The sequence below is a fragment of the Malaya genurostris genome, chromosome 2 (genome assembly GCF_030247185.1).
Source record: "Malaya genurostris strain Urasoe2022 chromosome 2, Malgen_1.1, whole genome shotgun sequence".
Lineage (NCBI taxonomy): Eukaryota > Metazoa > Arthropoda > Insecta > Diptera > Culicidae > Malaya > Malaya genurostris.
In genome coordinates, this window is record NC_080571.1 from 308626295 (window position 1) to 308641331 (window position 15037).

At 36.3% G+C, this 15037-nt stretch overlaps 1 protein-coding gene across 3 annotated transcripts in view; it reads left to right on the plus strand.

Moving 5' to 3' along the window:
- LOC131431030 (clavesin-1) overlaps window positions 1-15037 on the plus strand; it is a 43643-nt gene that overhangs the window by 20967 nt on the left and 7639 nt on the right. The window contains exon 1 of one of the 3 annotated variants that reach the window (XM_058596440.1): window positions 5494-5636. The exons of the other annotated variants lie outside the window; for them this stretch is intronic. Coding sequence (XP_058452423.1) covers window positions 5625-5636 — 12 coding nt within the window. The 5' untranslated portion in view covers window positions 5494-5624. Of the gene's footprint in view, window positions 1-5493; window positions 5637-15037 lie in introns of those variants that run through there. 3 annotated transcript variants of the gene reach the window in all.

Below are 15037 nucleotides of genomic sequence, written 5' to 3' on the forward strand. Positions count from 1 at the left end.
TCAATACATAGGACGCTGGTCTTACAAGCCAGCTGTCGTATGTTCGAGCTCCAAACTGGAAGGATTCTTAGTGTCAGTAGGATCCATAGTACTAGCCATGCAATGATTCTGTACGCTAAGAACCGGCTGCGAAGTCTGTTGAAACAGAAAGGCCAAACTCCACGAAAGGAATGTAATACCAAGACTTTGCTTTGCTCCCTAATGCTAAATCTTGGTATTATTACATGAAATATCGGTAATACACCTTTGATGTTCCAATATTGCAACAAATGAAATTATTGAAATTTTGCACTGAATGGGACTGATATGCGGGTACTTTAGCATATGGGACACAGAAATGAGTTGATATTTTTTTATATTTTACTGAACAAACCCTCAACTTTCATTGCAATTTCTGAGAGTATATTGAGGAAAGACTCCATTCGTCAAGCTAGCTCAAAATTGCCGAAAATCGATATGAGACTGATATGCGAGTATGGGCAGTATATGAATCAAATAATTTTTACTGAATTGTGCATTAAACAGTTTTAAAATGGCAGTCCATTAAAACCTACGTGAAAAGTAGATTCCGACCGCAACATCATAGAGCTAAGGCAGTGTGTCTTATTAAATATGTTATAAACAAAGTAGGGCGGGAAATATTCACATAACTTTTCACGTAACTATGATTGATCTTTTTTTTAAATGAAGAAAAAGATGCCAGTTGACAGGTCTGGTCCTAGGCGCGAATGTCAAAACCCCTTGAATCAAATTGATTATTTTTCGGAAGAACTGTTTTGCAATGAAAAAATCTCGTCAACGTGTAAACATATTTATGTGAAGTACAAATGGTCGGGTAATCGATCCGAAAAAAAAATTTACCCGTACCCGACCCGTACCCGAGTGAGCGGTAAATTTTTTTACCCGTACCCGACCCGTACCCGAGTGAGCAGTAAAATTTTTTACCCGTACCCGACCCGTACCCGATTGAAAATAAAAATTTTTACCCGTACCCGACCAAAAACCCGTCGGGTACGGGTACGGGTCGGGTTTCGGGTAAAATACCCGATACCCGACCATCTCTAGTATGTGTGTGTGTGTGTATGTGCACTTTTCGAAGATATTTGAACGCGCTCAATTTTCTCAGAGATGGCTGAACCGATTTTAACAAACTTAGGCTCGTTTGAAAGCTACTGTCGGGCCATTGATCAAGTTCGAAGATCAAATGGCTGTGACTTTTGATTCCGGAGTTATGATTGTATAAGTGACGTAACCGACAAAAAGCGTTGTATTTGAACGCGCTCAATTTTCTCAGAGATGGCTGAACCGATTTTAACAAATTTGGGCTCGTTTGAAAGCTATTGTCGGGACATTGATCAAGTTCGAAGATCAAATGGCTGTGATTTTTGGTTCCGGAGATATGATTCTATAAGTGACGTAACCGACAAAAAGCGTTGTATTTGAACGCGCTCAATTTTCTCAGAGATGGCTGAACCGATTTTAACAAACTTGGGCTCGTTTGAAAGCTACTGTCGGGCCATTGATCAAGTTCGAAGATCAAATGGCTGTGACTTTTGGTTCCAGATATATGATGGTATATGTGATGTAACCGATAAAACACGTTGATTTTTACCGCTCTTATATATATATAAGGGTGCCAAAATTTTGGGATCACCTCTATTTTCGTTAAGCTCTAGTTCTCAAAAGTTTAAGCACCTCGGAAAAAGTCTTCATGCAAAACTTGATCTAAATCGGGCATGCGTAAGGGGTGCTGCCCGGTGGTGAAGGTTTGACAATTTTCGATCTTGAAAAAGCACCATAGGGGGGAGTACATGAAATTTCCAAAATCGAAATTTTTTTTTGATGCCGAAACTCTTAAAACTGCATGAAACATCGAAATTTAGTGCCATCTCAAAAAAAACTTTTTTTTGAAAAATTCAACTTTCTGGGACTTTTTTGATATTTTTTCTATGTCAAAAAATTTTTTTTTCGAGATGACACTTTTTTCGATTTCGAAAATTTCATGTACTCCCCCCTATGGTGATTTTTCAAAATATAGGGTAAGGGCTCCCTACTCCATCTCATTTGTAAGGACGTCGCCTTCAAACCCCGATTTAGCCACTAAAATCACTATAACTATTTCATATTACTGCTTCATTCGCCTTGCTCCACGTTGAGAATTGATTCACATTAGAAAATTTAACTAATATTCATAAAACAGCTAAAAACACTTATGATGTGTTCACTACTCTGCTTCTTATTCCATCTCAATGGATTTTTATCCATCCTATCGTTGATCCTTTATTCATCCTATAAATTGACAATGGCGACAGCGATCAAAACAAAATATTCCACTATTACACTCTCAGGTTCAAAATGTCAGAATTCTTCTTAAAAACGGCCTAATGCAAACTATGAGACAACACACAATATTTTTAGAACCAGTTTGAAATTATTTCAACGTTTAAAAATTTTTCGGTCGTTTCCGTTACCTTTCGCTTTGAATTTAAAACTTTACTGTGAAGTTGATTTGGTGAACTTTAAATAAAAACCAAAATGTAATTTTTACTATTTATTCATTAGCCCTTCTTAAAACAAAGTGTAGAGCCAGAGATGCCATTTATACAAATTTATTTGTATTGTATAGATTTTTGCTTTCGCATACTGATTTAAATCAAAGTGCAGATTTTATACAGATTTCCTAAATTTAATACAGATTTGTACAGGTTCATAGAAAGTGAGAAGTAAAAAATTAGACTTTTCTCTCTGAGTATCTATTAGTATTTGATAGCAGTGATTCTTTAAAAGCATATTAATCAACGGACAAATCACATGTTAAAGTGGAAATATTTTATGTAGATAATTGATTATGAACACTGACAAACATTTATATTAAAATTTTGAACCAATTTGAACTGATATATAAATATATATATATATATATATATATATATATATATATATATATATATATATATATATATATATATATATATATATATATATATATATATATATATATATATATATATATATATATATATATATATATATTCTCGTGAGCGAGGCAATGACTTACGGAGATATAAAGAACTATCTGTTATCATCATTTCATTAGTGAAAACAGATAGAGCAGATATCGACTTTCTATGCAACGGAATACATATTTTCTATGAAAATATCTGGCATCTCTGTGCACAGCCGATGAAACACACACGTATGACATCCCGCATAGCGTTTTGGCTACCTGGGCAGCCATGGCCACCAGACGGCTACCAAAATTGATTCAGTGACGGTTGTCAAATCCTATTTGACAAAACAATGTCGCCTGTATCTAAGTTAGCCGAGCGTTTTTATCTTCTCACCTTCGCTGAAAATGTCAAAGATTTCAATGTGGAAAAATCCTGGTGGATACGGTTGTATCGTTTGAGTTGTATAACTGCCAGCGGTGAGGCAGTCGGTCACCAGAATGTCTGCCAGCTATATTTTTCCAGCTGGCAGCGTTTAGTCAGCCGTCTGGCAGCCATGCGTATGCGGGATATAGCGGAATGAAACCAGTGCTACTAGATTTGGCACAATGGTTATTTCATTAGTATTTAACACGCTCTTTCTGGTAATATTCGAAGCAAAAACAGTTTTATTGAAGTATTAATATCAATATATAATTAAACTAAGTTTTAAATCGTTAATCGCAAGTGAACATTACTAATTATGAAGTCATCCAGCATTCAATGGTAGTGTAATTGAGCGAAAAAGTGATCATGTTTTGAGACGAATCGATTAGTAGATAATCAGAAACATGATGAACTGTAAATCGTGAAACGAAAATGTGTCCTAAATTGAAAAGTGAGTTTATTTTAAATGAAAAAAAAACGATAAACGAAGAACTTAAAACCATTTCTTTCAATAGGAAAGTGTGACAATGGCTTTTATAATCATTTTAAAACATTTCACAGTTTGGTTCAGGTAGGTTGTAAAATATTATTCATGTTCAAAGTAATGAGGTGAAGGGATGAGATATTTCCATCTCAGGATCTCAGGAGCTCAGATGAAATAGGGAGCCGTTACCCTTTGAAAATTCCACTAAGTGGACTAAGAAGACTTTTTTTAGATTAGCATCACTGTTCTCATACAAATAGGCAACGCAAATGTCAAGCACTAGTTTGGAAAAATGATGCTGACTGTGTGACATAAACACTGAAGCATGCTTTTGTGAACTACTCGAATCAATCTGAATCAATTGTTGTCAAAATTAGTATCCAAAATTATTTAATAAAAGTATGAAACATATTTTCATGAGACTGTTATGAAAGAAGAGAAAGGCATTATCACACCACTAGGTGGATTAAGAATGGTTTTTTCATAGATGGCGTAACTTTATATTTATTCCAGTGATTTATTTTTCCAAATATACGTTGGAAAGTTACTGTCGTACAGTTTCAGAGCCAGTATGTGCCAGTATATTTAGCAGAAGCTGAAACAACAATATCGCTTGAGAAAAAATACACATGAAATTGAAAATTTTCCACTTGTAGCACTGTAATACCAGAACCGGAAGTCAGATCTGGATCAACTTTCCGGGGACTTTTGAAATAATTTCAAGACCTTTTATTTACATCTTAGATTGTCAAAATCGGTTAAGACGTTTCCGAGAATGTGCGAGTGCGCATTTTCTCATAGATTCGCACATAATACCTTGTAATTCCGTAGCCGAAAGTCGTATAAAGATGAAATTTAACAGCAAACTATGGGATTATAAGACCTTTCGTTTGAATCTAAGTTTGTGAAAATCGGTTCAGCCAGCTCGAAGAAAGTGAGTGACATTATTTGTCACATACACATACATATACACACAGACATACACACACATATACACACAGACAATTTGTGATCTCGACATTTCAAAAATGAAAATAACCATTTTAATACCTTTAAGTACCAGTCAATATTATTGTTATCCTTGCAGTTTTGAAAAACATGGATGACAGTATGACATTGAACTGGAGCTGCGGATGTTGCGCTCCCATTTTTATTCTACCATCTACGGGTTTAACGGCTTGACCTTTGATTATAGATCGATTCACAATATGCACTTAACATGCGATATAACACTGATAATAAAATCGATTTCGTGATTGGGTATAATTTCCTCCGAGGAGACATTAACTTAATAGAAACGTAACAATCTTTCGAAGGTCAGATCTCCGGTACATAATGCGTCATATAAAACAGCTACAGTCACAGTTATGATCATTCGATTGACCCCAGGCCGAAGAGAATCTATCAGCCGATGAACGCGGTGCGCAGAAATTGGCAGAAAATACCAACCTTATTGCTAGTTCCAATAACTGCTTTTTACAAGTACGAGGAAATAATTCTGCGATGACCGCAGATGCCGGTAGGTATGCACATACACGCTATTTTTTTTGTACTGCCGCTGCCTCCGCCACCGCATTCAAGACCGGTCTAAATCTGTTGGGAAGCCACGGCACTAATGACGCTTCTCTACGTCGAAACTCCGGTCAGTCATTGTTTGTACTTGCAACAGTGAGCAGTTAACTCGGGATAAGATCGTGTACTGTTTATCTGAATATATTCTGTCCAGAATTTTATGAACAGGAAGAGTTCGGGAACAGTGAATCCAAATGTTTAAAAAGGTAAATCTGTTGGTTTTATTTTGATTTCGACGCGCAGTTATAGATAAAATTTAAATAAAAGTGTTTCAAGATAATTCGAGGGTGCAATGCGATTAATAAGCCGATAATACACGTACATCAAGATAGCGTTAATTAAATCATCTTCCGAAAGTTCGACGAATTTTAACTGAAGTAGAACGGCGGAATTACAATCATCTATATGTTTCCTAAAAATAACGATAAAAACTGTTCAACCGTTTTGGGGAATGTCTATCACACTAAGAAAATTTCGCAGAATTCGGTAGTTTTTTACCGAATTTTCAACAGCTGAACGTTCGGTAATCAGTTCGGTAATTGAACCGTTACTGTAAAATATAACTCATGTACCGAAATATCGGTCATTTCTATAGATTGCCGAAATATCTCGTCAAAAATATTACCGAGCAAAGGAATTAATTCTTAGTGTGTATACTATCTTAATTTTCATATGTCGCAATTCAATTGTACATGATTCAGTAAAATTTGTGTGAACAATTTTAGTTCAAAATTTTGTGACAATTATTAACGATACTCGTTATACGGCTGAGCCGATTTTCACAAACTTAGGTTAACTATCCAAATAATTGCCTGCTATTGAATTTCAAACTTCCAGCTACAGAATTACATGATCAAATGAGCAAAAATTGAAAAACATATGCACTCAATTTTCTTAAAGATGACGTAGCAGAGTTTCTAAATCTTGGATTCAAAGGCCTTATGAAGAGTTAAACACCCCGATTCTGCAATCCGACGGATTTGTGATACGAACGATTCTATACTTTCGTTCGAGTTCGAATTTTGCATTCTTTATTCCGTTCGACTTGTATGATTCGTTCGGGACACTTGAAATTTCGAACACTAACTGTCAAAGCTATCAACACTACTTACACGTTCTTTTTCTTTTTATATTATTCATTTCTTGGTAAAAGAAAACGGTCACACTTGTATAAACTAATTAGAACGATTCTAAACCGAACAGAAGTAATACGAACGCTAGTCGATCGAGTAATGTTCGAAATTTTAACAACTCGAACGAATGATATTCGAGTTCATACCCAACTCGAACGGAATGCAGAATGGAAATTGCTCATTCGATCGGCATATTTCGAATCGATCGACGTACAGAATAGGGGTGAAAATGCTATTGAATTTTATCTGATCCTGACTTCCAATTCGAGAATTATACTTTGATTTATTGGTTCTAATTTTATTAACCCCGGTTTCAACCTTCATTATTTTTCACTAAGGGTAAATGGTAAGATACTAATCGATTATATTCACTCTTATTCTGTACGTCGATCGATTCGAAATATGACGATCGATTGTGCAATTTCCATTCTGCATTCCGTTCGAGTTGGGTATATGAACTCGAATATCATTCGTTCGAGTTGTTAAATTTTCGAACATTACTCGATCGACTTGCGTACGTATTATTTATGTTCGGTTTAGAATCGTTCTAATTTGTTTATACAAGTGTGACAGTTTCGTTTACTAAGAAATTTATAATATAAATACTATAGAACGTGTAAGTAGTGTTGACAGTTTTGATGGTTAGTGTTCGAAATTTCAAGTGTTCCCGAATGAGAGTCGATCGAATCATACAAGTGGAACGGAATAAAGAATGCAAAATTCGAACTCGAACGAAAATGTAGATTCGTTCGTATCACAAATCCGTCGGATTGCAGAATCGGGGTGATTGTTTATGTATGAATCAAGTCACTGCAGTAGATTTTTTTCTAGGGCTCTTCAATGGTTACATCCTTGGGATGAGATGCAGTGTATACCATTCAGCAAGGCTCGGGGTTCGCTTATTTCACTTTCGTCCATTGTTTCGTCATCGCTGTTACTGCTTTCACTGATCTTGCTGTTGTTGAAAACATCATTACAAGTTTTGTATTAGTTTCGTCTCTATTACTTTTTAGACGTCGTTGGCAGCCGTATTTTGTAGTTATGTTTTGTTGTTGTAATTTTGTCTCAGAAGTGCTTGCTTGAAGCCAGCATAGTACTTTTCGTTCTTGAGGTTTGCTAATTCCAAGATCGTCTTATTGTTCACTACTCTGTATATTTCTACATCTATACTATGCTGCCCATACTCGCATATCAGTCCCATATCGATTTTCGCCAATTTTGAGTTAGCTTGAGGAATCAAATCTATCTTCAGTATACTCTCAGAAATTGCAATAAAATTTTAGGGTTTGTTCTGCAAAATGTGAAAATAATATCAATTCATGTCTGTCCCTTATGCAAAGTACCCGCATATCAGTCCCAAAAAGTCTTGGCATTACATTCCTTTTGTGGAATTTGGCCTTTCTGTTTCAACAGACTTCGCAGCCGATTCTTAGTGTACAGAAATCATTGCATGGCTAGTACTATGGATTCTACTGACACTAAGAATCCTTCCAGGTCGGGGCTCGAACATATGGCAACTGGCTTGTAAGACCAGCGTCCTATGCATTGAACCGCCAACCCGGGACAATGGGACATATCAGTCCCATTCAGTGCAAATTTCAATAATTTCATTTATTGCAATATTGGAATAGCAAAGGTGTATTACCGATATTTCATGTAATGAAATTACATTTTGATCGTCTTTTTCTCGACATGCGGATATTCCATATGGGACTGATATGCAAGTATGGGCAGTATAGTGTATATTGATTCTATCATATCGTCGTCTGTTTGGATCAAGTGTTAAAAACGGTGTGTTCCAAAAGTGATAATGTAAAATGAAACTACCCATGCGGTATCAATCATAGTAACCCATGAGTCAGCAGATACAATTTGACAGTTCTATCAGTCGAACTCTAACTGTAAACGCAAAAGCAATGAAGCAACTACGTTCAGAAGTGTGCGCGTTCAAAGAACGGCACCCCGTCGCGTCGAAAACGGACATTGTGCGGCACTTTGTGGTCGCCGGATACGTCCGGCATCTACAACATCTTGTCACTATTAGTGATCTTGGTCAGAGCTAATAAAAGTCATTTTAATTGAGACAAAATAGACGAAAATGACGAGGAATAAATGTTACACTCAGCTACGCTTGTAAATAATGAGAACGAGATCCATGTCCAGTCTACGACAAAAGCGGAGCAGTAGTTTCAAAATTCTGTTCTTTCTTTCATTTGCCCTTTCAGTCATTTTCGGTTATCAGTGAAAACGGAATACTGTACAGTGTCGATTTTCAACCAAAGCTTTGAGAATCAATGATGACAGAAAAAGATTCACAATGATTCTTACTATCCTTGTTACCTTTTTTTTTTTTGCTCGGCCAGGTCATCTTTCCGGAGATGCAGTTCATTTGTTTTTGCTCTCTACAAACGACGATGGGAGGCGACAAATCTTATTTTGCCCCTGGCGCCAAAAGACGATCGTTGGAGAAGATGGGGCGGTTGAACATCGATGTGAAACCGTCCCCTAGCTGCGTCTCATCAAGAATTTCTGGGCCAGTCTGAAGCGTAAGGTCTACTCCAACAATTTTGTCGCGAAAACGGAGAAGAAATTGATCAGTTAGCTTCGAGACACGACAGAGCGCGGATGTGTGTAAGGTCGGAAATTAGGATTGTCGCCTGCAAGTCGGGGAATTAGGAGTTATCGCGGTGTAAGGTGGTTATACTAAAAATCTATAGGTTAATTCGTCTAGTGATGTGATCTAGATAGCTAAATTAGCATTTCAGCAGTGGAGAAAGATCAGGAAACAGTATTTTTATGCTGGAAAAAGCAGAAAGTGAAGAGCAAACCAGTGGTAATAGAGTGTTAGTATTAGTGATAGTCCACACAGTAAGCTTTAGTTCAGTGTGTAAGTGCAGTACTTGTATCAGCAAGCCACACAAGAGCGTTTTGTAAAGATTATTTTAGAAAAGCCGAGACGCACGTAAGTGTAAATGTGTGGCATAGCGTAAATTTATGCATACAGATACAATAAAGGTAAATGACTGATAATGATACTCGGATATGCAACTGAAATCCGGTAAGTGAGCACACATATACCATATCATATCAGATCAAATTAAATACAGGGATAAAAATGAGTTTATTCAACAAAACACCGAAATACGTACAGACAAAAAACGGATGGATATTAGGAAGCATGCTTCCCAATACATCTTTGCTGAATGCACTTATTCACCAGTGCGGACAGCAGAATGACGCATTTCGTTCAATGAACTTTAACGAAAAAACGTTTAGATTTTTGCTTGCCGATTTTGTTAGAGAACAACCAGCTAGTTTTGAGGAACGATGGGGAGAGAGAGTACAGGAGAGAATACAGAAGATTCAAGATGGTAGTTGTGACAATATGGATGTAATAGTGGCTGTAGCCGAAATGCTCAAAGCACAAATACAGTTATGGCATCAAGATGGTGAGGTTGATATTGTTGCGCCATTAATTTATGTCGATGCGATAACGGTGCTACAAATTTTATATGAGCACAGGGCGGATGGAGGTGCATTTAGCAGCATCACGGAAGTGGTAGAAGCAGCTAACGAAAGCAGAACGGAAAAGGGAAATAAAGCGGGAAAAATTGGGGAGATGGTAGCACAGCACGATGTTTACGAACAGAAAGTGAATACAGTTTATAACAGAAATGTATTAGTGAGAGGCACTGCACTGGTCAATACGCTGGAGGAAGCAATATGGCACCAGCTGCTGTGGATAGGGGAGAACGAGGATGTAATAACTATTAAAATCGGGAAATTGACAGAAATGTTAGAATTAGAAAATAAATCAGGAAAAGAAGGTAGGATAAGAGGAATGAGTTTATGGTCATTAATTGCGAATACCTTGGAGTTGAATATTACAATTATGCAGCAAGAATATTGGGATGAAAAAATAGTATGTAAGGGTACGGTTGGAGTGAAAAATATTTATATTTGGTGGGAACAGGGAGAGACCGATATTTTCAGAAGTGTTCTAGAAGTTGATTCTAACGAAATATTGGATAGGGCAAACAGCATTCAAAGAGAAAATGGAAAGATTATGTACATGAATAGAGGTGGGGAAAACCTAAAACGATGTATTTTACATCAGCTGGAAATGCAGGAAACAATAGAGACGAAAAGTTCGACAGAAATAGAGAGATTAAAAGCTAGAATGTTAAATTGCGTAGCAGCAGATAAATTACGTATAAATGAAATGAATTCAATTCATGCGAAAGTAAATGAAATAAGTAACATACTAGGTATACAGATAATAATCTTTAATGTAAAGGGTATGGTCGAAGAAACTTGTGGTAAACTTGAGGAGGATAGTTTGCAGGTGTATCTATATTTCAGCGGAATTTCGTACGATAGTTTCGTTAAGCATGACATTATACAAAGTAGTCATCTGTACATAAGGAAGCTCCTGAAAAGTAAAAATAGTACGAGTAAAAAGAAAAATAATAATAATAATAATAATATTAGTAGAAGAGTATATTATGTAATGGACTATAACAACACAGCTAAACTTAAAGTAAAAATGATAGAGAAAGACGGAAACTGTTTGATAAGAGCGATTTTAGATCAGTTGAATAAGAATGAGAACAGAAGTGTGGTATCTAACGATGATATTCAAGTATTCAGGAATATGGTGGCAGATTTTATTTTGAGTAATCGGAATAGATTTGAAATGTACCTTATTGAAAGTTTAGAGCAAGGAGGATACGAAAATTTTTTAGGTGAAATACGCACGATGGGAGTTTGGTTAGGACACGAAACTTTGGTTGCAGTGGCAGAGCTTTTTGAAAAACGAATTATTGTACATCAAGTGGATAATCCAAATATAATAATAGGAGATAGTAATGCGTCCGAAGTAAACACCTTACGACTACTTTACACTGGAATGATTGCGAAGAACCACTATGATAGTGTGATTGAAACTGTCATCACGAAGAATGCAAGCGGAGGTGTGAAGAGAGAGGAGCAAGAAACACAGGAAACAGTTAGTCCAAACAAGTCAATTATACCTCAGAAGAGAAAATACGAAGAGCAAGAAGGTAATAGTAGAAATAAGATGCCAGATGAAGGAGAGAACCAGGAAAGAAGGGAAATAGATAGAGAAGAAATACCATACTGTCAGGACACCCAGAATTCATATAAAGACATAGAAGAAACCAACTATGTAAGAAATGAAGAAAAGCTCATAAATATAATTGAAGAGATAGTTGATTTCAGGAAGGAGGATAATATAACGTTGGAGCCAGTTAAATACGAAGAAAGATTCGGTAAGAGAGGTGAGGAGATGAGCAAAAAGAATAACAATGTCATAATTGCCAATAAAAAAAGAACTTTTAGAATCGGATCACTGAATGTAAGGGGTTGTAGGAGAAAAGAAAAAAGAGATGAAATTGACGAAATAATGGAAGTGTATAAAATAGATATTGCGGTTTTACAAGAGGTAAATGCTAATGCTCAAAAAATAAGTACGAAAAACTACGAATGGAACATAGCTGTTGAGAGTCAAAATAAATCAAGAGGTTTGGCTGTGTTGATAAAAAAAAATAGTGACATAAGGTTGAAGGGGCTTCAACAATACGGGAAAGCAATTTTATCTGCAAAAATACAAACAACTGAAAATCAAGAGCTGATTATAATTAATGTGCATGGGCCAAACAAAGGAGCAGGTAGTTTTTTCAATAGGCTAGGACAGTTAATAGACAAGGATTTTATACGGGAAAATGCGATTATACTGGGAGATTGGAACGCACAAATAGGCATAGGATCATTAACAGCAGAAGATAGCACAGTTATAGGAAAGGAACTAGGTTTCGAGAAAGATAATGAAAATGGAGAGGAGTTCAAAATGTTTTTACACATTCACAAAATGAACAACATCTCTTCAAGGATTGGAGTGAACACGAAGGTAACGTGGTGGAGAGGGCAAAATAAAAGCCAAATAGATCACGTGGTTAAGGCAACACAAGGGGCAGTCTGCTTCAGATTTATTAAAGGATTCAAAACTAAGCTGAATACAGATCACAAACTAATTGTAACAGAGATCGTCGTAAATAAGCCGAAAGAAATGATTAGAGCAAAGAAGGGAACGAAAAGAATGAATGAATCTCAATTGGAGAACGAAGGTATCAGAAGAAGATATCATAAGGCATTAGAACAGCACACAATTCAAAGTATTCCGTCAGATAGTAGCATAGATCAAGCTTATAATTTGGTGTCTAGGAAAATGAAAGAAGCAGCAAACGAAGCTTTAAGAAACGCTTACACACCACTCACGCCGAAACGAAGATTGGCGCTAAATAGACTAAAATATGCGTTGAAACTTGCGAATAAATTTCCAGATATGAAGGTACATCAATGGAAACTAAAAGATAGGAAACAAGAATATCAAAGAGCCGTTAAGGAACACAAGGAAGCATCTATAAAGGAATTTTATCGAACACTGAACGATTTTAACGTGAATGTAAGAATTCAGAAATCATATAAATTTCTGAAACAATTTATGCGAGATAAAAAGAATAGGAAAGTATACATACCTATGAGAGAGTGGAATGAGGCTTTAAAAGAATCAACAGGACCGGAAATTATGATTCATAAAGATCATGACACATGCCCTTTGTCTGAACCACCGAATAAAGAATGTATGAATATCATTTTGCAGAAATCTTGTAATGGTAAATCGGCAGGAGCAGATGGTTTACGAATGGAACATATCAAATATGCGAATGAGCAGACAAGGGAAGAAATGATCAAGATCTGGGAGAATATGTGGATTAGGAATGAAATGCCAAGAGAGATGTCAAGATCGGTTCAAGTCCCGATCCCGAAGAATTGCAAACCCAAAAGCGTGGACGATTTTCGGAGGATCAGTTTATGTAATGTTGGATACAAACCGTATGCAAAATGGATAAGAGAGCGACTGAGAGAGTTTACTGGGGACCCTGGATTACATCAAGCTGCATTTACGCAAGGTAGATCAACTGAGGACCATATCTTTATGGCAAGAAGAATATTGGAGGAATTTTGGAATGGAGGGATACCGCTTTACGTTGCGGCATTGGATATCAGGAAAGCTTTTGACAATATCAAATTAGACAAACTGAAACAAATCCTAGAAGAGCTTAGCGTACCAGCACATGTCATAGACAGAGTGCTCAAATGTATTGTAGAAGACAGAACATATGTGAAATGGGAAGATCAACAATCAGAAGAAATAAAACGAGGAAAAGGTATAAAACAAGGATGTCCGCTGTCGCCATTCTTGTTCAATTTAATTATGCAGAGTGTCTTAAAGAAAGTTCGGGAAATAGTTCCAGAACTAAATTTAATAGATATAGGCATAATAGGCCTGCCATGTATACTGGCTTTTGCAGACGATTTACTCATTCTGGCAAAAGATCAGATTGAATTGGAAAAAATCATCCGAGCCGTCAAACAGTGCCTTGAAGAAGTTGGTTTAAACATTAATTATAAAAAAAGTCAAATATTGATACGTAGACCCAACGCCAGCGATGTGCCACCGGAATCAATTGTTTTGGACGGCGAGATGTATAAGGTGTTGGACTCCATTAAATATCTAGGAATATGTCTGACCAGAACCTTGAATAGACCTGCTACAACAAGACAACGTTGTACCAATGCAGTAAGATCCGCAAAATCAGTAGTGGAATTCTGCAAAAAATTCAAACCATCATGGGAAATAGGTTTGCTGATCTATAACACAGTAATTGCCCCGTCAATACTTTATGGCACCAAGGTGACAACATTAACCAAAAGAAGCAGACAACAATTAGGAAGGTACGAAAAAATGATATTGAAGGACATTTGGAATAACACCAAAAGACCAAAAAATGAGAAATTCTGTGTAAAAAGGCTGCTAAGAGGAAAAACAATAAATAGAAGAGTAAGAGTTGGAAGAATTAGCTATTATGGACATATTAAAAGGAGAGAAAATGGACATCCATTGAAATTAGCGTATAAATTCAATTTCAAAAAGAAGAAAGAAGGAAGACCCAGTTTCACGTGGAAGGATTCACTGAAACAAGACATGAATAGGTACAGCAACATAACAAACGAGCAATGGAACAATATAGTAAAAGACAGGAGTCAACTTAAGAAAAAGGTGGAAGAAATTTATAGCTATGAAGACAGTGAAATTTCGGAAGGGTTAGATGAAATAAGTGGAGGTGAAAATTAGGAAAACAATTGCATATAAATTACAGTTATGAAAGACAGTGAACGAAATGCATCATTCAACTCGTAAATTATACGAACTGAGCGATAGAAAATTTCAGTTGCAATCCGAGTTGTTATGGACTAGAGTAAAAGCATGTGAGGTGAAGAAGGGTAGTGTAGGCAGAATGTTACTGAAAATCAAGTTAAACGTGAGAACGTCTCGAGGCTGGCTCAACAAAATTATCATTATCATTATCATTATCATTATCATTATCATT